This window comes from Falco rusticolus, chromosome 1 (assembly GCF_015220075.1).
Source record: "Falco rusticolus isolate bFalRus1 chromosome 1, bFalRus1.pri, whole genome shotgun sequence".
In the NCBI taxonomy this organism is placed as follows: Eukaryota; Metazoa; Chordata; class Aves; order Falconiformes; family Falconidae; genus Falco; species Falco rusticolus.
In genome coordinates this window covers 59025592-59048839 of record NC_051187.1, presented here as the reverse complement: position 1 = coordinate 59048839, position 23248 = coordinate 59025592, and the positions used below count along the sequence as shown (strand labels likewise).

Sequence of the window (23248 nt, the reverse complement as noted above, 5' to 3'; positions counted from 1 at the left end):
ATGCACTTCAGAAATTCTCAGGCAGTTTTGCAGGCCAGCTGAGCCTTGTTGAAGAGTCTTTCCACTTAATTTCAGCTGGTGAGTGGGCCAGGAGAGATTTCCAGTCCTTAAACAAACAATTTTAAGTTACTTTTGGGGGGGTGGGGGGTGTGAAAAGCAAGTTGAAAGGCAGTAATTCAACCCTGGGTTGAAATGGAAATCATAGTAACAATGTCTGAGAAAACACTTTTTTCCCTTCCGTCCTCGATTATATATTTTAGAGTAAAATTAGACTGGATTAGGTTTGGGGGCCTCTTGTATTTCCTTATCCTTAAAATTGATTACATTCTAGTGACTAAAAAATATAGCAATACTGACAGCTTTTCTTCTTTAGGGTGAGGTGGATATCAACCAGCTGGTGCAGTTATACATCTCACCAAAACCAAACCTATTTCAGAACAGCAGCCTCCAGACTGTTTTTCTCTTACAAAAAAGAAAATCTGGGGCCTCCAGCCATGTTATTTTTAGCTGATTAATTCTGGATATGAAGGTATATGCCTCCAGGGCACAAAGCACTCCAGTAAGGAGAAGCATTCGTTCAGCTGCCTTGACTCCTTTCATATGGACTAAGTGGGTGAAATATTTTCAGACCTGTTCTGAAGTAGGTTTTATGAGTCCATATTGACAGATTTTTCTCATATTAGTGACAGAGCCCAAGCACTGCTTTACACATTTAAGTGCTCATCAAATTTATATTCGCTTCAGTGTAAGCATTAAGACTGCCCCTGCCACAGGAGTATCTGAGGAAATTACTACACCTATGTATTGGGCAGAGCGCTGAAAGACGTTCTTTCCTATATTCCAAATATAGGAAAGACAGAGACAGTCTGTCAATGTTAATACAGTTATACAATAAATATAGGCTCAAGAGTGCCAGGTCACAAACCAAGGAGTTCTCATGTGCTGTTCAAAGGAGCATCCTTCTGGTTATTCTTTGAACTGTCTGAAACTCCTGAATTGAATGCTTGGTTTTGGTGTATTCCTGGCATGTTAGCATTTCATTTGCTCTGGTAATTAATATTAATTGGAAAGAAAATCCATATATTTATGAGTCTCAGAGCATTTTATTGAAGCCAGTTCTGGAAATTATCAGGTTTTGAATAGCTAATGGTGATCTTCTGCATAACTCATTCAGTCATGCCTTGACACTGCAGTTTACTGATGGAACAGTCTTCTTTCTAATTCATCACAGCAGTGACAGTAACTTAGTTTCTTAGAGTGTTGCTACTTTTGAGGAACCAAAGTGCCTGTCCTCCCATCAGGGCCTTTGGGGTTAACATGTGGGACTTATTTGGTGTTAATGGCAGTCCTCCATCCACAGGTTAGCTCCTGTAATATGTTAAAGACTTCCTGTTATTGACAGCAAACACCACACCACAACATATCTGTTAGAAAATGCACCATCACCGTTCCACTGATGGGTTCCCTGAAATTTCTCTACAGCATATAAACAACAGCAAAAAAAAAAAAAAAAATCCCACCGAGTCTACAGCATTCTTCTGTCTAAGTGGTCATCAAATAAATTACTGGAACATTTACAATCCTGCTGAGTTAAGCTGCTTGATTTTGGGTCAGTGAAAGAACAATAGCACATTTGCTGGAAAATTTTATTTCCTCCATTCTGAGACCATTTGTGAATTCAGCAAACTGGATCTGAATAAATTTGGATACTGGTAGTGAATAACTGGGGACTTAAGTGTTTATAAGTCTTCTAGTGGCAGTGTCTTTTTCTGCATAAACAAGAGGCTAGAGAATTACCTTCTAGTACTACATAGGTTTTACAAGAAATTTGGGGAAAAGGAGCTTTTCTAGCATTTTCTAACATTTTATAGTCTATTTGTGTAGTGAGTCATGTCATGAAAACAGTCCTTTTTTGGGGATGGTGCAGTTACTCAAAGGCAAGAGAAAACAATTTTATATGAAACAGAAGCTAAAAGCGACCTAAAGTATTCCTGATGCAGTGTGCGGGTTTATCAGTTTCGGGCAGGACATTTGTACATCTGGTAGTTTTGTTACTGCTTTTACAAATGCAGCAATATCTTGGTAGACAGTATATTCAGATAAGATGGTGCTGGTAGCACAGCATCCTACTAGACTATTTCTTTGTCAACCATAGTTCAGTTAAACTCCACATTGCTGAGCCAGTGTGTAGAAATCATAGCCCATCTCAGTGCCAGTAGGGATAATTTATTTTTGTTATGGTATATTATGGTTGTCCCACATGATTTTCATTGCACAGCACAGCTTCTATTGTGTGGTCTTGCTGAGAATAAGAATGCAGAAGAGCAGAAAGGGCTAGTGACAATTCCTTTAAACAGAGTACTGAGACCTTTCACATCTCCCCACAGCATCTTCTCTGCAGTCCATCCCTTTCAGCGAAGAGTTTCAAGGGGATGCTCTGAGGGTGGCTTCACACAGTTTCTCTGTGCCTTGCATCTTCTTCTTGTGTGAGGGTGTAGTGTGGCCCTCATTATAATTTTAATTGGGAAAGTGGGTTGTGTTTTATGTAGGCACTAGAAGGTTTTAGAATATGTCTGGGTTTTGTGATTCTGGTCTCTTTGTCCCTGAATGATTTCTCAGGATTTCATGATTGCAGAAAGGCAAGTTATGACCTAAAATCAGATGCAGTGTAGACAAAGTTACTCTTCATATGGAAAAGAAAAACCGCTGGTGAGGCCACTCTTGGAGCACTGGGTCCAGTTGTGAGCTTCTAAGTACAAGAAAGATATGGACATACTGGAGAGAGTCCAACAAAGGGCCTCGAGGATGAGTAAGGAACTGGAGCATCTCTCCTATGAGGAAAGGCTGAGAGAGCTGAAGCTGTTCAGTCTAGAGAAGAGAAGGCTCAGGGGGAGTCTCATCAATGCGATCAAACACCTGAGGGGAAGGTGCAAGGAGGATGAGCCAAGCACTTTTCAGCAGTGCCCCGTGGCAGGACCAGAGGCAGTGGGCACAAACTGAAACACAGTGGCTTCCCTCTGAATAGCAGGAAACACATTTTTTTACCGTAAGGGTGACTGAGCACTGGCACAGGTTGCCCAGGGAGGATGTAGAGTTCCCATCTTTGAAGATAAAAGCCATCTGGACGTGCAACTCTAGGTGACCCTGCTTGAGTAGGGAGAGTTGGACCCAATGATCTCCAGAGGTGCCTTCCAACCTCAACCATTCTGTGATGCTGTGAAAAAAAAAAAAAAGTCTCGATCTGAAAGCTAGATGACGTGCAGAAGACAATTGCTCCTGCAGCCTAACACCTTTGTTGTTAGTGCTATTAAAGCAAGGCTGCAATGTGAGTCAGGAAAGACATTACCCATGGCCTGGTGAATGTAAAAAACACGTGAGATTAAGGATCTAGTTTTATAGCTTCTCCCATTTTACCAAGTTGAAAAGCAGTTTGATTGAAATTAGTGCATCAGATGACATTGTTGAATGTCTAGTTTTCCCTTGCAAGCATCACTCCTTGAAGAGCAGTGTGTCTTCAGCCTTTTAAAGGGCAGCTATACTTCTTGTTCAACTCCAAATACTAACCTGTGAGGCTGAAGCATACTCCTACAGCATTTTGAGCTGTATGCAGTTTTAAGATATGCTTCGATTAATAAATAAATAAATAAATAAAAGTAACTAAATGGACAGAAAGTAATTATCTGTACGTCCTAAGAGGAGTATTTTAAATTATTTTCATGCCAAGAATCAAAATCGTCTTTTGGGACCAATATTTCTAAAATAACACAGTACTTCAGTGTACAACAAGGGGAAGAGCTGCCAATCTACTTGCCTTCAAAATGTTAGGTTTTGCTGCTGGTTTCCTTCATGTCTGCTTTTGGAATTTCCTAACTGGTGGGAGGTCTGTCAATGCTTTATTCTTTTTGGGGGTTTGGCTGGAGGGGAAACCAGGGGTGTTGGGGTTTTTGTAGTTCTTTTTGTTGGTGGTGGTTGGTTGGGTGATTTTTAACGTTGGGCTTTAATGGAATTGTTAAAATATATGCCGGTAAAGCCAGACTGCCATGCCTACAAGGCACGCAGTGTGAAAAAGAGAGGCTCCCTGGCACAAAGCTTGTTTTGCTGTGCACTGAGAATGTTCACCAGGGGTAGGATATAGAATAGCTTATGTGCTGTACATTTTTATTTCGTCTTACTACTCCCTGATTCCTTGTATGGACAAGAAAACAGGGTTCCAAAATAGAGAAAGAACTATTGCAGATATGACAGGAAATTATTTTAGCCCCTGTTCTTCTGGCCTTTAGAAACAGAGGGATAATCCACTTCAAAAGCATAAAGCTACAGGGTCATTTCTGTGCTGTCCTAGGTTTGCCCTCTAATTTCTGATCTAATTTCTGCTATGCTAATGCCTAGTACTTTCAGTGCCAGAAGTGTAGCCTTGGCCATAGGAAGGTTGCATATAGGTCAGAAATGAGACTGTTGGTGTGAATAGGGATTAACTCTGACTAGGTGACAGCCTGAGGTTTTCATTTTTTTTCTGAAGAAAATAAGATAATTCTTTTGTCCCATTTTTGCAGTCTCCTTTTTATCACAGTAGTAGCTGTCTGCACTCGGCACTGATGTGTAAACCTGGGAGGAAAGTGCAGGCTTGGGACCTCAACCCTCTGCTTAGAGATTTAAATCCCTGAAAGTGTCAGCTGACAGCAGCTGTTTTAAAATGAAGGGGACAGAAACAAATTTGTTTGGAGTGTGGGGATGAGGAGAAACACGTGCATATTCATTGGTCCCTCCTGCTTCATTTTGTCAACTGGCAGTTTTCTTCAAGTGCCTTTTGGGTCAATCCTTTAGGACACTTATGCCTAATCTCCCAACAGCTTCAAATCCTGACCACTCGTGTATCAAATGCCTGTGGTACTGTATCAGCCTTAGAACTACGGTAGTACAAAGGAGCCTTGAAAAAAGGGCTGACTCAAATGGCTATTTAATTCCCTGTGATATTAATGGTACCTGACACTTTTTCTCTGGCTTGGAAAATACCTCACTAGTGTTTCACTAGAACTTCGATGGTTTTGTTTTATATTTTGAAATAGCCCAGCTCTTAATGAAATCAAGATGTAATTGCTGATCCTGTTACCTAATTTAGAAATAGAATGGAACCTACTTTCATGGACAATCAGAGTTTATGTATCTATGATTAAAATATGACTGTGGAAGTAAGGAAAAGTCCTTTCTTCATGGAAGACTTTTATGCAAGATTGGAAGATACATGCTGTTGCATTTGCAACAAGCCTTTATCTTAACTCCTCTGTAACTTTTGAGTAGAAGGTTGGTTCTTCATGTTTGCTAAGTTTGAACACTGTATAAAAGTTGTCCACTGAGTTTCTGATATGAATTACTGTTTCTGATTTGATTACTATATTAGCTATTTATTTAACTTTTACACATTTCTATACATTTATATCGCAAAGGGCTTACAGAAGAACCTACTTGCAGGCTTTTTGAAATCTTTTTTTGGGTGTTATTTTAATGTGCTTTGCCACCCTAGAAGTACCATGCAGTTGTATACATGAGGATTACCAAAGAAGATGGGTATTTCTTGTGAAACTGAGACATACTTCTGCAGAAGGTTTTACCTAATTAGCAAACACCCCTAGCTGTTTTACAAAAAAGTCTAACCATTGCTTTATCATTTTAAAATAAAGAATATCTGTGGGGTTTTTCCATAAATCTGGGAAATAAACACTAGGAAATATCTTTAATGGTTTGTTTCGGGTTTTTTTCTTTTATTTTTTGGTTTTGTTTTTACATTTGGGGTGAAAAAGGGTATTTATAAGTAATTGTTATTTGTTGATTGACTGATGAAAATTATTTATGACTCCTTGAGCTGTGGAAGAATATACATACTATACTTTAAACATACCCCAAATTTGGAACATTGATGTAATGGTGAAAATTTTAAAATCTTTTAAATCTACTTTTCAGCCACTGGTAGGAGTGTGAAAAGGACAAGTAAGGTATATTTAAAAAATTAAAAAGCTGTCTGTTCTAAACTATTCCATTTCTGGAATGGGACCTTCTCGTTTTTCTTCATTATCTGCTTTCTGTATGAAACCAGAAGCATAAATGTCAGAAACATTTAAGATAAACATTTCTTGTAGTATGTCTGAGTTGCAGAGAAGAAGAAAGCATTGGCAGTCTTACTGGGAAGGCTATCCTCTTAAGGTTAATTGGCTAGCTTTTCAGAATCAGAAGTCACAGTTCTGTTTTTTTAGTTTGGCATCTGTGTATTTCTACCACCTTCAGTAAAAAATATTTCTTATCTATACAGGAGTTAATTAGAGTTAAGCCACCCTAACTGATGAAATAAAGCATTTTTGTGCCCAACCGTGGAGTATTTACAGTGTCTTTTTTTAATTTTATCATTACTTACCCAATAAGAGACAGCAGGGGAAATGCTGTTATTATACTTCATCATGTCTTTCTTAACCCCAGCTTGTGTTTTCTTTGCATTTAGGGTGAGCCTGGTTTGCCTGGCATAGCAGGAGAGAAGGGAGCAGCAGGGCTTAAGGTTGGTATTGAAAATGGTTAAAACCAGAAGCACACAGTATGTGAGTGAATGTATAGATAACAGTCATGCTTTCCAAATTGGGTTTATATTCTGACTGGCTTTTAATAATCTGCTCCCTCCAGTGATCAGTGCTGTAAGAGGCTTTACACATTTCACCATAAAGAAGCATATTCTTCTGCTATGCATGTATAATTCCAGCCAGTGGCACTGACACATATGCATCTACTGCCATGTGAATGTAATATGCCTGCAAATGTTTGGAAATTTGGGAAGCTCTTTAGAAAGGCTTTGTTTATGCTCTTTACAACGTGTTTCAGGCTTCTTTTCAAGAACTACTGTGGTCAATTCCTTGACAAATGTCAGGATTAAGTCTTGAGGGCTGATCCTGCTATTACGGAAGTTAGCAACAAGCCTCATTAGAAGCATGTCTCAGCCTGTATTTGTTAAATATGAATGTCTCTTTACACTTGATTGTTAAATAATTTGTTCAGCTATTTTAATATTGAACAAGTGAAACAACATAAAGTTTATGATAACTTCATTTAAAAGAAAGCTCAACATGTCTGACATGATGGGATCTGTGGGCCTCTTGGAAGGGGTAATACTAAATTCTAATCCCATCAGCTGTGAGCGTGCATCTTTGGTGCACATGTGCTCCTCAGCTGATTCTGTGCATCATGCTACTGCTGACAGACATGCAGGGCAGGGTCTTTACATTTACTGACTGGCTGCTTGTCCATCAGGAATGAAAACAAACCATTTGGGAACATGACCTTTTCTTACTTTGTATACAGAAGAAGCCAAATTATGGCAGTTGATCCTTAATTCGTATTCACAGCTGTAGTCTTTGAGTTGCCTAGCGACTGCCAGCCATCACAAGGGGCAAAGATGAGCCAGGGTGCAGTTCTGAGCCAGAAATGCAGAGCTGAGTTGTCAGGGTCAGGCTGGTGTCCAAAAGTGCATTTGCCATTGAGCCAGTTTCTCAAGCAAATTATAATTTTGAAAAATGTCTATAAGCCATCTTTTTGTTACAGGCAATGTACGGAGCACTGAAGGCTTTGCACTTTGAATAAATCATGAATTAGTTCAAGACACTTCAGGCATTTTGTCTCTCCCAAGGAGCCTTCTAAGCTGTTAACAGAATCATAAGTCTTTTCCCTCACATTTGGCTTTTGGATTTTTCCTTTGTTTGTTCCTAAAATAAGAAGAACCAAATGTAGGAGTCACATAGGTCCTGGCAGGCTGCTTCACAAAGATATATGTCTGTTTGTCAGGGTTTATTCTGGGGCAAAATGGGGAAAAAAAGTCTTTAGATGAAAATCATCAAGCTTTAAAAATTATGTTGAAGATATATTGCCTTTTGAGTTCTATTAAATTTACATATTTTATTGTTTATTGAAGATTTTCTTGTTGGATTTTATCATCTAAGACAATGTCACAGTAGTGACATAATTGTTAGTAATTGACATACTAATGACAATATTACTAACATTTTGATTTTTGCTTGTGGTAGTAACTTACAACTTTGCTCCAATTATTTTCATCAGGGTGACCCTGGAGAAAGAGGAGAAAAGGTGAGACATGTTTTATTTCCTTTGTGGTGGTTGTGTTTTGGAGAGCCGCTTGGAGAATTGCCAGTGCACTGATTCAGAGTTTAAAAAGAAATAAACACAGCTAATACCTAGACCTTGAGCAGCATTGTGCAGCCTTTACGAGTTTCAAATAATACCTACTAATGGAAGTTACTGATCCGCGATTACTGCAGTGGGATTAGTCACAGAAAGCAGTCAGTGGTCATGTGTTAAGGACTGCACAGCTGAGCAACTGTGCAACTAATCCTAACCATGATTAGTCTCAGAAAAAGATGAGTCTGCCTGGATAAATGAGATCCACACATTTCTCATAATTTGGTTTCAATGTTCTGTCAACTGTGCAGAGTAAAACAATTCGGTAACAAAGCAATAACTACACAGACTCTAAATGATAATATGGGTAACCAGTTCTCTGCATACTAAAAGTGGATTCCTCCCTTCTTGCTTTGATCAGATTAAATAAGAGCAAGTGAAGCTGTTAGGCTATAGAATGCATGGAGAGGTACCAGCAGCACAAATGGTACACTAACGGTGCTCTGACTTGCAGTGAGTTAGCAAGGAGCTACTCCTCTGACATCCAGTCATGTGAAGGCAAGATGAGGGGGCAGAACAAGCTCCACACTGCAAAAGTGGGTGTAATTGTGCTCCTCCAGGGAGAATGGGCAGTAGGGGCACCCACATGAGAGTACACACTGAGTGAGAGTCAAGCTTCTGCATCTGTACGAGGGCAGCTTGAGAAATTATGTAAGCCCAATTTTGAGTAGGAATTTGTACACAGCCTCATCTTCTACGAGTACACTGAGACATGTTTTTAAAAAATAAGTTTGTTGTATTTAGGTGCAATTTTCTCTTGAGAAATGTTTACCCATGTCTTTGCAGCTGCAATTGAATTTCACTTCCAGATCTTTGTAAGTCTGTGTAATAGCAGCTGGAAGCATGTTTTGCAAAGGCAATTCATTTCACATTTTGAAAGACACATCATAAAAATAATCCAGGGGAATCTTGAAAGTGTATACCCCACATGTAGAGGTATGTAACTGGGATTCTCTTTTCATGAAATCATTGCTTTGGTTAAAATTACATTTGTTGAAGAACTTCAGTAATCCTTTGTTTGTTTTCATACACAAAACAAATAACTACAAATGTTAATATATACTGAATTTCTGTTACTTAACATAGTGATATTTTTCCATGATTATCCTTTGACTTTTCCTAAAAAATGTAATTATAAATGCCCTCAATATGCTTTATTGTGTCAAATGAACTTGGGATGACATTTCTAACAGTTGCTATTTTGTGTTTCCATGTTTCATCAAGCCCTTAATTAACATGCTGTTAGATTGTCAGCTAGTTCCCATTGTGACAGTCACTGTGACATACAAAATGGTCTCTGTTATAAGTATTCTGAATGGAATTTTACATCAAGGTTTTCAGAGCAATATGGCAGATACTGAATAAATATTGTTATTGGAATAGTACTATTGGTTATCAGACAAAGACCTGGTAGAATTTATTCTATCCTACTTAGACAACATTTATCAATTTTTTGGCATTTTAAATATTCTTCACCCTTTACTTGAACCTCAAATCCCACAGAAAATTCTGGCCTATGGTCTTATATAGAACAAAGACTTTTTGGTGCAGTCTGGGCTTATTGTGTGGCTATATAACTGTAAATGGAAATTGCATTTTTCAATAGACAAATCTTTTGAAATGTTTCTTTTTCAAAATTGTTTTTAAAGTAGAAAATGTCTTCCCAGCCGTGAAAAATTCTTTTCTGAACATCACTTCTTTTAACAGTGAACAAGGCATAGAATTTATGTAGAGATAACAATCATTTTGGTGGCTTCTTGGAGGAATGGCATTCAGTGAAGCTTTCTAGTTTGTGTATCAATCATGACAGACTTCAGACTCAGAAAGTATATGCCATAAATTATTTGAGAATCCTAATAAATAATATAATAATACCTAAATAATAAAAGGTATTGGAATTGTGAGTCACCAGAATTTGATTAGATGCATTTAGGTGAATATCTCCCTCTGTGTTGGAAAAAAACATACTGGTAATCTAAAATGCTGAATCACCATGAAATCATTCCTTCATTGCTAAACCACAGCGAACTGGGGAAGTCTGTAGACTATACCAACAGGTAGTTATTTGATAGTTTGTGGGGGTTTTTGAGGACCTGTGAAAGGGATTACATTTATAGTGAAGACTGTGTAAGACATAGCAGCTATATAAACCGTGCTTGAGAGATTGAGCTTGCCAGTCATGTTGTAATGTGGATTCTTCTCCGCATGCTGTGTGCTTACATAAAATCATTAAAATATAATACGTATTTTAATTATAGGGTGATGCTGGAGAAAATGGACCAAAGGGTGACACAGGAGAAAAGGTACACTATTTAACAGTGGAGAAAAAAATGTGTGCTTTAAGCGTGCTTGCAGTACAACTAGTTAAGGAAAAAGAGTAATTCCATCAAAAGAAAAATGCATTTTAAAATATGTGTGTGTGTGTGTGTGTGTAAAGATGTTGAATGATTTGACTGAGTTCCTTTTTATGAATAGCAGAAAAAATATCATTGTTCTGTCCAATTACACATAAAGTTCCTGACTTTATACATTAGCAGCTTTAGCACAGGATACATCATAAATCAGCATCTCTCTAATTAGCACTGCTCTTTGCTGAAATTTGCATTATAGGAAAACTTTGGTCACAAATTGCCAGACCTCTGGAACTAGGTCTGCTGGGTTATAGCCATTTCTGATATATCCTTTTACGTTTTCCCTTCTGTGCTCCCCTCAAAGGAAGGGACCAAATCAATATGGGACAAAAAAATATGGTATCATGATGGGTAACTTCACTCCAAATTGCCAGCTGGACAATTTAGAGTTGAAGATACAAATAAATTTTAAACCTTCTTGCCAGATGACATCAGACATAACCCCACTTAATACTTTGCTAGTTCATTGTTGCAGAAGACCAACACGTCGTAGAAGTCACTAAAAGGTAGACATTGTCAAAATTTTATTTTACTTAGTTTTGATTTATTTTATGTGAGACCCATACTGTATCACTGGGGGGAAAAAAAAAAAAAAAACCACAAAAATTGAACTTGAGTTATTAAATGTGCTTTACTTACACAAGTTATAGTCTTTAGCAGTCAGAGCAAAGCCTGTGTTGCATGGGAAGAAGGGTCAGTCTCTTCTAGCTATCACTTCGGAACTCATATGCTTCTAAAAACATTCATCTTAGTGGCAAAACTTGGACAGAAGCATAAAAATTTCTTCATGTATCGCTATATGTGTAATTGCTTAACCAACTCACATCAGTTTAGTGCAAGGAGAAATTTATGGCAGATTTATCAAGCTGGTAAGGTATGCATGCAAATCCCTCAGGTCCTGTAATCTGGATACAGTAAAGCTATGCTTTCAAGAACACAAGGATTTTATGGGGCATATTGTAAAATCAGCAATTAAAAAGAGAGTAGATTGAAGAATAGTGAAGTTATTTGATTCCCAAAGTTCATTTAAATAATACTTTATCTGCAACCATGCTTATTAACCCAGATGAAAGTCTTAAGAACTTTATTTAGTTACTTACACAATGTATGCCAATAACATCACCTTGATCCACTCTTATGTGATTCAGGAATATAGTCTCTTAGCAAGTATGAGATTGTTGCTCAGATACGTAGTCCTGCAACAAGTAAATGGGAAGTTTATAACCTCTCAGGGAAGCCTAGTGCAGCTTCGTGTGTTGGTTTTCTAGTTTATCAACTGTGAGAGTGAGGTTGCATCCACTAGAATGCCTGTACTGCACTGTGGCACTGTGGTCCGCAGGGCACATATCTCTCTTTTTGGGATTGTTTAAGGAAAGAAAAACTTCTCTCCTTCTTTCAGTGGGAAATCCTTCCTCCCCAAGTATAATGTTTTAAGTATTTCTGTGTGAGCTTTCAACAGTTTGGCAGTCTAGTTGGGATCAACTTGTGGAAAGTATAGGTCATCAGGAGACTGCTTATATTGCTGTATCTGGAGAAACTTCAATAATTTGTTGAACTTCTTAACACAGAAGTCTCCCATCTCTTCCAGGTTTCATATAAATTTCAGAGGTGGCATGGCGACATGGGAATATATGCTGTTTGTGCGAAGTGGATTGCTTTAACCATAGCAAGCTAGAATCCACTACATGAATTTTTACAACAGTCAGCAGCACTGTGACTTAGTTGACTTTCATTATTTTTCCTCCATTTTCTCTACCTGTAAGACAATCTGCCATCCAGAAAAAAAGATCCAGATCTTATAGGAGAGCTGCATCTTAAAGCTTCTGATACATAGCTGTGCAAAAACCACTTCATAAGGAGCTTAGGAGTGTGGGTTTTGACAATTTAGAAGTAAGAATTAAACTTGATGTCATTACATTACTTTTGTACTGTTAACAAGGATTGTATTATTTCCTGCTTTTCAGTGTAGGCAGGAAATTTTTGCTGTATGATCATTATGTATATATAATTCCAGCAAAAATTCGGATTCCAGCAATAGCCAATCATATGCATTTAGAGGAAATCAGAATGATTGTTACAGCCACATTCAACGAACATGTTCACAAAGTAGCCTTGACTTTTTTCTGTATTTTCTTATTCGTATTTTTTTCTGTATTGTGTCTTCACTTGCTCTACTGGTGTCATGATCATCTTGAGGTGGCAGTTAAACTGACCTTGACTATAAACCCTGCTATAATGCAGGGTTTCAAAGTAGCTCAATAGCATTCCTTCTGTATTTTCCACTGGGTGCTTTGTATTGGGTGGGAAATTAACATAACAAACTATGTTTGCTTTCTTAAAAGAAGCAGATGAAAGCAAGTTTCAACAAATTTCACAACCAGCCTTATTGATGCACTAAGCTTATATATAAATCTCTTCTGTTATAGTTTTTCCCTACTATACAACCTGTGCCTTGTATTTGGGTAAATCTGAAAAGTCTGGGGCATGTGTTACATTATGAAACTTCATTAGTTTTTTTCCAGCTGAACACTTGTGGTGAGGAGTGTTAGACTTATTAAGGCTCAGTTTTTAAAGGCTGTTTTTAAGAGAGCTGTGGGATGTATTCAGAGACAAGACTAGTGTCCATACAGTTCTCAGGTGTTCAACCACATCCATGTACAAACCCTTCCTGCTCAGTAAACAAGCCATTAATTTTATGTAAATAAATGCAGAGACAATTGCACTAGATCATAATGCTGCACATATGCTTAAAAGATGTAATTCATAGCTCCCAAAACTTAAAAGCATTTATCTAAAAGCTTAAATAATGTTTCTGTGAGAAAAATACTAAATTTTAATTTTTGTGGTCAGAGAGAGATCAGATGACAACAGTTTCAGACTAGGTTTAGGAAAGAGTTCTTGTTTGTGCGATTAAAGTAGCTTTGTTTTCCGAACTGCTGTACCTAGTGGCTCTCAGAAATATGGAGCTAGGTGCCTGCTTCTTGGCCTGTGACTTAAGAAATAAACTGGTTTTGTTAAATTGTTCTACTTTGAAGACAGTCTCAATGCCAGACTTGAGTTCTTCCTTCCGCTCTTCCACTGCAGTCTTGGTCCTTAGAAAATACCAAGTATCTTCCTTCTGTGTGCATGTTCCCATGCTAAAGTTTCTTCATTTGCAAACTGTCTGACTCATCAGAGAACTGAGAACATGCTGTACCATATTTTTTTCTTTAATCCCATATAAATTTCAATTTTTGCTGAAAGTGGATTATAAATACTTTGTGTCCTATCTTCCCTGTATCCATCATTACCCCTTAAAATGTTTAAATGGTAAATGTCTCTTACCAGTTGTTTTTCCACTTTATAGCTACAAAAAATCCTTGAGGCTTTGCATTTAGTTGTACACACTTGTAAGGGATTTCAGCAGTATCACTCATGCATGCCTATCAAAATGAGGCAGCTCAGGTTTCTAGACATTAATCAAGCTGTCATAATATCACTTTTTGTGTTTTCTTCACACAAGAGCAAGCTGCAGTAACTGTGTAAAGAAAATCTATTCCTACTCTTCAAGGAGCGGGGAGCACATTATCTGGTAGCATTTAATTTTATCAGGCAAATAACAAAAAGATCCCAAACCAACTTTAAAACTGGCATTCACAGGACACTTCCTGCAGTTTTACTGAATCATCAGGAATGGGTATCCCTTATTTATATTTTAACACAAAGAATATTAAGCATTTATACTCTGCTTATAGATCTTCAAAGTGGATTACAGTACTGGCTTCTGTGCTACCTATGTAAATCACTAGCAGGCTTTGGTAAGCTTGAAGTTGCTACTGTGTAGTAAACTGTAACTTTCAATGAACAATCCAAATTTATTTTGAATAACAAATAATGAGACGGTTCATCAAATATAAGCACTCTAGCCATCTTCAGCAGCAACTAGCAAACTTTCATTAATTTAGTTTTTTTCAGTTTTTTTTGGTGTGTCATTTAGGGAAAAAAAGTGCAGCAAAGTGAGTATACAAGAATTTTAAGGATCCTGCGACAATTGTACAAAACTGGGAGCTAACAGCTTCCTTGGCCAGGTCACTCACTGATCCTCTGCCCTTGTGCGTATCACTGCTTACCAAATCCAGTCAACCCAGCAAAACACAGAAATATCTTTCTGAATGCTAGATGCCTCCTCAGAACAAAGACCCTTCCTGAATACATAAATTATTATAGCTCTCTCATCCTGTAAAGTATAATACTTAACTGCATTAAATTATCAGTTAAAATATGCTGAAGAGCTGTGGAAATAGAACTGTGACTTGTCCTGATGGGGATAAACACAAAGGTCACTGGCGTGTTTTTTCAAGGTAAACTTTCATTAGCACAAAAAGCTTTGTCAGTTGAGACCCGACACTTGCCATCTGTAGAATTAGGTTGCAAAGATTGCCATATTCTTTGTAAATGGCAGTAAATTATTTTTAATGTGTATCAGCAATTTAGAGATGTCAAATTATGTCCCATCTTCTGGTTTTATAGAAGTACACTTATACAAAATCTGCAATTATTACATCTACATTATTAGTTGTGAAATTTGAGGTTAACTATTATGTGGTTTGGATGAGTGAAACTAAAACTCTCTGCTGTTCTTGAAAACAATTTTCTGAATCACACTGATTTATTGGCTAAATTCCTATGTAGCAGTACAGAGAACAGGTAGTCTTGCTATGTATGTAGTTATTTTGCTATATAATCTTGCTATACTCTTGAATGTTTTGTTATATCTGTTTCCTGAAAAACTGTATATGTAATAAGTGTGATTATTTCTTGTGGATTTTGTATCAGGGTGACCCTGGTTCTTCTGCTGCAGGAATTAAGGTAATTTAGTTTTAAAGTAGTTGTACAGGGAGAAGAGGGATGGTTGGTTTGTTACTTTGTGGTGTCACAGACATTTTAGATACCATTAATGTTATGGTTTTCCCCAGCTCTATTTTTAATGCATTTTGTCATATCTCATGTCTTTCATCTCTTTTTTTTTAGGGTGAACCTGGTGAATCTGGGCGGCCTGGACAAAAGGTATTAGTTGGAAATGTTCAGTTTTCCTTTTCTTCTCTGTTGGATTTGTTATAAATGATGTTACACAGATATTACCAGTGGCACTTACCCATATTAGGATGAACCCAAGACAGTACAATTTAACAGCCCAAGCCCTGTACGCATTTGGTGTATGATCATTTTGTATTTTAAAAAAGCACAGGAATGATGATAGTAATTAACATGAAAAGCAGTATCAGACTAACTCACCCACCCTTCTAGCCACAGCACACTTCTTGCCTTGAAAGCTTACCTAATATCAGCTGCTGAGACTAACAAAGAACAGCTCTGCTCCTTGAGTGTTCACAAGTTAACCCTGCATGTTTGACTGAATATTAATATTCAGACTATAGTACAATATTACATCTCATTAGGAAGGAAATAAATACTGACTAGAATCCCTTTCACGTATATCTGTAAGGGGAATCAAACTGTCAGAGGTACACGGTACGTTTGGAACGACATATACCAGGTAATGCCATTCTATTCTTCCTTGCAGGGGAAGAAATTCCCCTGGGTTCTGCGTAGCTGAGGCTGCTATTGCAAGTAAAAGTTCAGCAGGAGCTGTAATGACTCTATGCTGTACGAGGCCCTCTGAAGTTGGGGAATTTCCTCTTTGAATCCACAGTACATCAGACACAGTGAATGCTGTGCCTTCAGCTGCCTTTCATGAGGAGGAGGCAGGTCCTGCTGGGGAGAGCTGATGAAAGGGCAAAGAGAAGAGACAATGAGAGAAACAGATCTTTGCTTTGCAGTACTTGGTTTCCCACGAGAGCTTTCGGCACCATTCTTTCCTCTTACAACATTGAAAATTACCCACTACTGCCAGAGTGGAGCGGAGTCCAGCTGCCAGTTGAGCTAGCAGGTATTCCAGCCAGGCAGCCAAGAACTAAAATTTTATATAGTGGATGGCAGTACAACCATTTTCTAATACTCTAGGTCTTTTGGTGACTAAGCAAAACCCCAAACACATACAAATACACAATAAAAGACAAAGACTTTTGCTTTGAGAAATTATAACTGTCATCAATTTTAATAGACTAAACAAAGACTATTATGGTTGCAAATGCAGTTCTTTAGTAGAATGTAGTGTTAATTAGGAAAGGTAATCAAAGTAGTTTAAAGCTATCAAATCCACAGAATCATTCAGTGTGTATATACTGCAGTGTATGCTTTGCTTGGGTAATAAACTAGACAATGCACTTAAGAGCCTGTTGAGATTCATACTCTCATTAGCTGGCTGCCGTGGAAGCAAAACTAGCAGTGATTTATCAGCAGGCTCCTGGATCTCAGTCCCCAGGCACTCAGGTTTGATCTCATTTAGGTAACATAGATAAGTCAGATGTACGCAGTTCAGACTTTCTTTAGTCTCAGCTTGTTGTTCACACAAAAGGTTTAATGTGTTCTTTCCACTTCACCTCACAAGCTTCCAGTACGCCACATTCATGTCCCCAGCATGAACAAGCAGCTCCTGTAATACACTCATTCAGAGTGCCTCCTCCAACCAGGTGCCCCACGTCTGCTGTTCTGCTCCCTGCTTAACAGGGACTTGTTCACCACATCAGAGGTTGTGAGAGGCCCTTTTTTCAACTGGAGACATGCCTCTGCTCTCCATGTCACCTCAGTACTTTTCCCCCTACTGTGTCCCATTCCTATTTCCTTCCTGTATCTTCTCTCCTTCCTTATATTTTACTTCTTCCTCCTCTTCCAGTTATTCCTTATCCATCTTCTAAGGACAGATATACTGAGCTGCCCACCTGAATATTGTTTCCATGAAATGAAACGTGACAGTATTTCAGTGGCTTGACAAGGCTGTTGTGCTGCAGAGGTGGTAGAAGAACCTGCTCTGCCAACCTGAGCATTAAGAGATGGAGTTAGTATACAGCTTTGTATACTAAAAAATATGTTTTTGGATGTACTTTAAAAATTCTCATAAATCTTGCTCAGACCTTTCATATCAGGAAAGGTCCTGAAAAGAAAATATTATGCATTCATCTACAATACTAATTCTAATGAAGCATTCATGATTTCATTGTGTTTCACATTGTTTAATATATCTTTGAGAGGCATTTTAATGGTTTTAGATTACTGTGACTCCGAACTGGCTTTGGTGGATCCTTGCTGCTTGTTATGTGTGCGTCTATGGGGATTAACTTTGTCCCAAGACTAAACAGTGACCTACTGCAGCAATGCTAATAGGTTAGCAGTTATAATTATTCAAATGCTGTGCTTAAAAGTGAAATTCATTGCTTCCACAATTAGATTAGAAAAGGTCATGGTAGTAGAGTGGTATGTATGGCTACTGAAGAAAGAAACTGAAAGACAGAGGAGTAGGGTTTTGGAGAGAGCATTTTGTCAGGAATGAGTACAGTGGAGACTTTTCAAGATTAACAACCTGTTTTCTGCTTTAGAAAGTGTTAGGCAACATATCGCAAAATAATAGTGTCTATTTAAAATGGTATCCTAGCTTCTATTCCTTCATGTGATTTTATAGTTAGTATTTTGAGACTGGAATCTTTCCTGTGCTTTTAGGGAATGTGAACAGTTAAAATTCTGGAGCAACTGAAATGGACAAAGAAGCTGTTATCAGATCCTTCTATAACATTTTAAAATCACTCCATTTGGTAAAGCAATTTGCAGACCCTTTATTGTGTTTTTCAGTTGGTGGCAGAGTGTAATTTTGTTATTAGTGCTTCAAGTCTACTTAATAATACTGCCTCAAAGAAGTGTCTTTGGGTACTGTAGTCTGATGAACAGCTGTATTATGTATACATGTCCTTTTGTACCTATACATGTGTATGAATGTATGTAAGTGTGTATGTATACACACACACGTAAACTATTTTAATAGCATAATCAGCCCAAACCACAGAGTTGAAATCTGGATTTCTGTAAAGCTCGGGAATGTACAAAAGCTGGAATATAGTTCAACTCATTATAAAACTAAAAGTTGGCTTCGGAGTTCAGATCTGAGCTTCCAGAAAGTTCAGGGAATGTTCAGATCCAAGGTGCTGGTTGGAATCCATCTCTGCATTAAAAAAAAATCTCCAGCCTTTAAAATAATGTTTTCTTCACATGTGTTTGTGCTTTTTTTCCCCCTGTTCATCATCTTTATTTCCCTAGACAACATCTTTCCATTTAGCTGGTATCTCAAAATGATCACTTGTGTGAATGTTGTCGTTCCTGTCCTAGACTAATATCAGCTTCATTTCAAAATTAATACATTCAGTTTTCAACTCCTGTTCCAAAATTACCCTTGCAAATGTAGTACTATAGGTCTTTTCATTGCAGTTGTACATAAGCAAGGTGTTTCTGGGTAAAGCAATAGAAGGTTACATTTCCACTATCCTTCATGACACCCTGTATATTCACAGATAAATAGCAAGCACTGAAATGATGCTACAGATAGCTCTATAAAAATGATGGCCCAGTTATAATTAGGCAGTCCTGCTTCAATTGCACAATTTAAACCAAGCTCTTCTGAATTGCCTTTTCAAAACTAAATCAGACAGTTACACAGCACAATATCTAGCTCAGCGTTGAAAATGGAACAGAATTAAACATCTGTCGTAAGTATGGAACTGAAATGGCAGTGTGTAAAAGGAACCAGTATGCTTCTTTTTTTCTTCTCTTTTGGTGAAGGTTAACGTGAGTTCATTTTTGGCTTTCCTGACAGGGATTTTCAACCTGGGTGTCATCTTCATATCCATGGTTCCCAGAAGACATTTAAGTTCTTAACATGACTCTTACTAATTGTATATTTAAGTCACTCATTTTGAAAATATCAGTACTGCTTAAACTGACTAGCAATCATCTGTGCTGTTCTATCTTGCTGCGGAATATACAGGGGTATTCACTGGATAGTGACTATAACTGAATAATGTCTGTAATATTATGTAATTTTCCTGTATAGGGTGAACCAGGTCTCCCTGGGCTTCCTGGACTCCCTGGGATAAAGGTAAATAAACTGTAGTCTCTGTTGTACTGGGGGGACACCACAAAGAGGGGGAGACTGCAAGAATGTGGCTAAAATAGACTTATGGTACTTGTGCTATATCTTCCGAGTCTCTGGTATCGAACTGGGGATTGTCACAGAAAGGTTTCACTTGGAAAACTGGTTGTCTGTGAATAAGCAAACAGTATAACTTACATTAGAATGTGAAGTAGAACATTGCATTCTAGTGCATTAAAAAATAGCCTAATAGAGAATTTTTATATATTTTTATTTAATGGAAGGGTCTTGTCATCAAAATTTTACTTGGTTTCCACTTTAATGTGTGCTTTCCAGTAACAGTAGTCTACTGAATTTACCAAGCCTACAGCCAGAGGACTGCATTAATTGTACACAGGCTGTGGAGAGCTGGCTCTGTCAAGAAAAACACTCTGTGCTCCATTACACAGCAGTGATTTCCACCAACTAGTCAAAATGTTTTAATAAGATTCTATTCAGTGTTAGCCGCAGTCCCTGACCTAATACCTGGTTTAGTCCCTGGCTTCCGGTTTGTCTGGGATCTTTAGGTAAGTTGATACAAAAGACATGTGGTTGGTTTAGCTCTAGCGTAAGTGGTTGCATTGGGAGTTGCAGACACTTGCACAGTTTGAGCTGTAACTGTATAATGCTGCACAGAGTGGATTCACGTATCCTGAGTGAATGCAGATTAGAGTGGTTGCTTCTCCTCTGTGGCAAAGGCTGTTCATTCAGAAAACAAAATCTCTTTGAAACTTTTTCTTTGCATTCCAGCATGGGCCTGTGTATACCTCAGGAGATAGTTTATATCATTTCTCCAATAACAAGGGGAATAAGTCAGAGGCCAAATGCTTGTCCATTTTGGTAGAATACTGGATTTAGCTCACGGAATATAACATTTGCAGTGGTTTTCTCAAGGGACCTGTGAATTGCCACAGTAGTAAAGCATAATGTCCCTTCTGTGTTACTGGTAAATTATGGGAAGAACGGAATGTGCATATGAAAGTTTGCATGTTGTAATACCTGGAAATATAGATCCCAGGGAGGCTGTTCATTTTCTACAAGGGCAAACTCTATATTGACTAATGAAGATCATGTAGGAGCAAAGTCCTTTGTGTGACCAAACTGTGTTTCTGTGAGGACCTTTGACAGCAATCCCTATGCTGTTTAACAGTGAGCAGAGGTAGCTCAGCTGGTCAGTGCCAGTGTCCTGGGGGCACTTGCCAAAACCAACTGGAGTTGTGGCTGGTCTTCGGGAATTCCATTGATGCAGACCATGCACGTCCATGCATATTATCAACAACTAAATAAAAAAGTCTGAGTCTGAGTATCTTGTCTGGGAAAATTATTGTTGTTAAGTTTTATTTATTGGTGGTACGAATGGGTTAGAAGGGCAGCTTTCAGGTTCATCCAAAAGGCAAGATGTGAAGTAAAAAATGGACAGAGCGTGGGAGTTTTGCTCAGTGAAAATTTATCTCAGAATTCAGTGGATACAGTGGAAAAGCAGTACAGTTGTTTGCAGAATAAAATGGAATAATTTGGTCAAATATTAATCCTTTAGGAGAGCGCTAGCTTCTATTAAAAATAGAAAGGGGAGAGTGATGGTTCAGTGAGGAAATTCTATCCAGTGCAATTTTGCATTGAGGTGGCTAGACACACCCTAGATGGTGACAAGTGACCTAGCAGAACATGCATAGGAGAGAGCAAAGCATTTCTGATCACATCAGACTTGCAGGGTGGGTGCTGTTTGATTCAAGGCATATGTAAACTCTGTTCAATTAAGAAGTCTACAGAAAAGCCTAGATTTTTCTGTCGTAGAGCCTACATCTGTGGCATGAGCAGTGGTAGCAGAAATTAGAGAATGGCTGGAGTTAGGATAGGGGCACTCATCAACAAAGAAAAAGTAGTAGTTTAGCCCCTTTTTCTCATCCTCTGTTTTAGCAAAATTTATGTATCACCACAGTAAAATAATGTCAGCAATTTCCAAGAACAACCTAAGTGATATTGAGAAACAAATTTCCAGTCAACTAATGTTGATTGAAAGCTACTGTGAAATAACAGTGACTGGATGAGAAACCTGAGCATGAAGGAAATCCATTTGTCTGGACTTGCAATCTGTTGAAGCTATCACGATATTACCACACAAAACTGAAAAGAATCTTATTTGGAGCAATGACTTTTTCTTTTTTTCCTCATTGTTCCATGTTGTTTGTTACATTTTTTTCAGGACTGCTGGGGTCTGTCCCTATCAGGACTTTATAAAACTCTAAGATATGTCTTTGCTCTTCTGTCTTAGTAGTGATATGCAGTGGTGGCATAATGCAAGACACAGCACAAACCCCACACAATGTCATTACAACATCTAGGAACTTGTTACAACGTGTAAGAAGTTTCCATAAGGGAAATGGATTACAGAGTTCTTGTGCATTTGCATGCCAGCACAGTAGCTGTCAGGAGGGATTTTGCAGGCTATTCCCAAGCTTTTTGAGATGGACATCTGGCAACTCTAGCAAATCACTAGTAGGGGCATGTAGGAGAAAGTGATGGGGCTCAGTACAATGCAGTGGCCATTTAATCTCTTTCCCAGTAGGAAAAAAAAATGAATATTCTTGTATTGCTGGTATTACTTTAATACTATTCTTTTCTACAGTATTGTTCTCTTCAGTTTCTGTGACATTATGCAGGTGTGCACATGCACACTCCAAAGTCTTCTATAGAATACTCTGTTAAGGTCCCTTACAGCTAAAAAGCTTTAGGGTTCTCATTGCACTTTTTGATCCTTCTTCAGTCCTATGTAATTCGAATTACAGAATGTTCTCCAAATTTGTGTCTTCCTGTGATGTTCTAGAAATTAACATGTTATATTTGTTTTCTGGCTATTTCCCTGAGTTATTCATAAAACACATTTCCCAAATGGATTGGAAAGATTAGCCCTAGGTGGCAAGTGCATCTGAAATGCATTAATTCCTGTAGATCAATGGATATAGCTTAAACCAGTGTTCAACTGGCCAAGTAGTCAAAGAACGGGGACATTATATATTCCGGAAATCAGATAAACAAATAGCAAAAGTTCATATCCATTTGATATACAGTAACATAAATCACACAGGTGATTTCAAATTAACAAACTAGTTGTCTGAGGATCGTGTTTACAGAGCTGTTATGTTCTAGACAGCTTTGGAATGGCTGGATGTTGATAGACAAATACATAGAGGCATCTTCAAGACAGGTGACAAGAAAGATGCAAGAGAAGACCCCATGTTGCCTAATTTTGAAAGAATTTCCTTCAGTATCTCTTAGTACTTCCACGTAATGAAAAGAAGATAGCATACAGGGATATTCTACACACAGGACACTCTTGAATGTGGTTCATCTGGTCTTCCCTTTGACTATTGCGTAAGCAACTGAAATCTCCTTTTCTTCAAATGTTAGCTGAACTATGAATTTGCTTTCTTGTGAATGAATCTCTCCACAGTGGCAGGCTGTGTTACGAAATGCTTTAGGTAACTGTGCACATACATGGCATTCCTTACAAATGCTACACCAGCCTGTGAAAACATAAATGCCATGCCAGGCA

The 23248-nt window shown here is 38.1% G+C and overlaps 1 protein-coding gene across 1 annotated transcript in view; it reads left to right on the top strand.

Moving 5' to 3' along the window:
* The window catches only part of COL25A1 (collagen type XXV alpha 1 chain), a 310675-nt gene that overhangs the window by 251298 nt on the left and 36129 nt on the right, over positions 1-23248 (top strand). Inside the window, exons 13-18 of the mRNA XM_037393238.1 lie at positions 6491-6544; positions 8092-8118; positions 10488-10532; positions 15456-15488; positions 15651-15686; positions 19618-19662. Of these exons, the coding sequence (XP_037249135.1) occupies positions 6491-6544; positions 8092-8118; positions 10488-10532; positions 15456-15488; positions 15651-15686; positions 19618-19662 (240 nt within the window). The remainder of the gene's footprint in view (positions 1-6490; positions 6545-8091; positions 8119-10487; positions 10533-15455; positions 15489-15650; positions 15687-19617; positions 19663-23248) is intronic.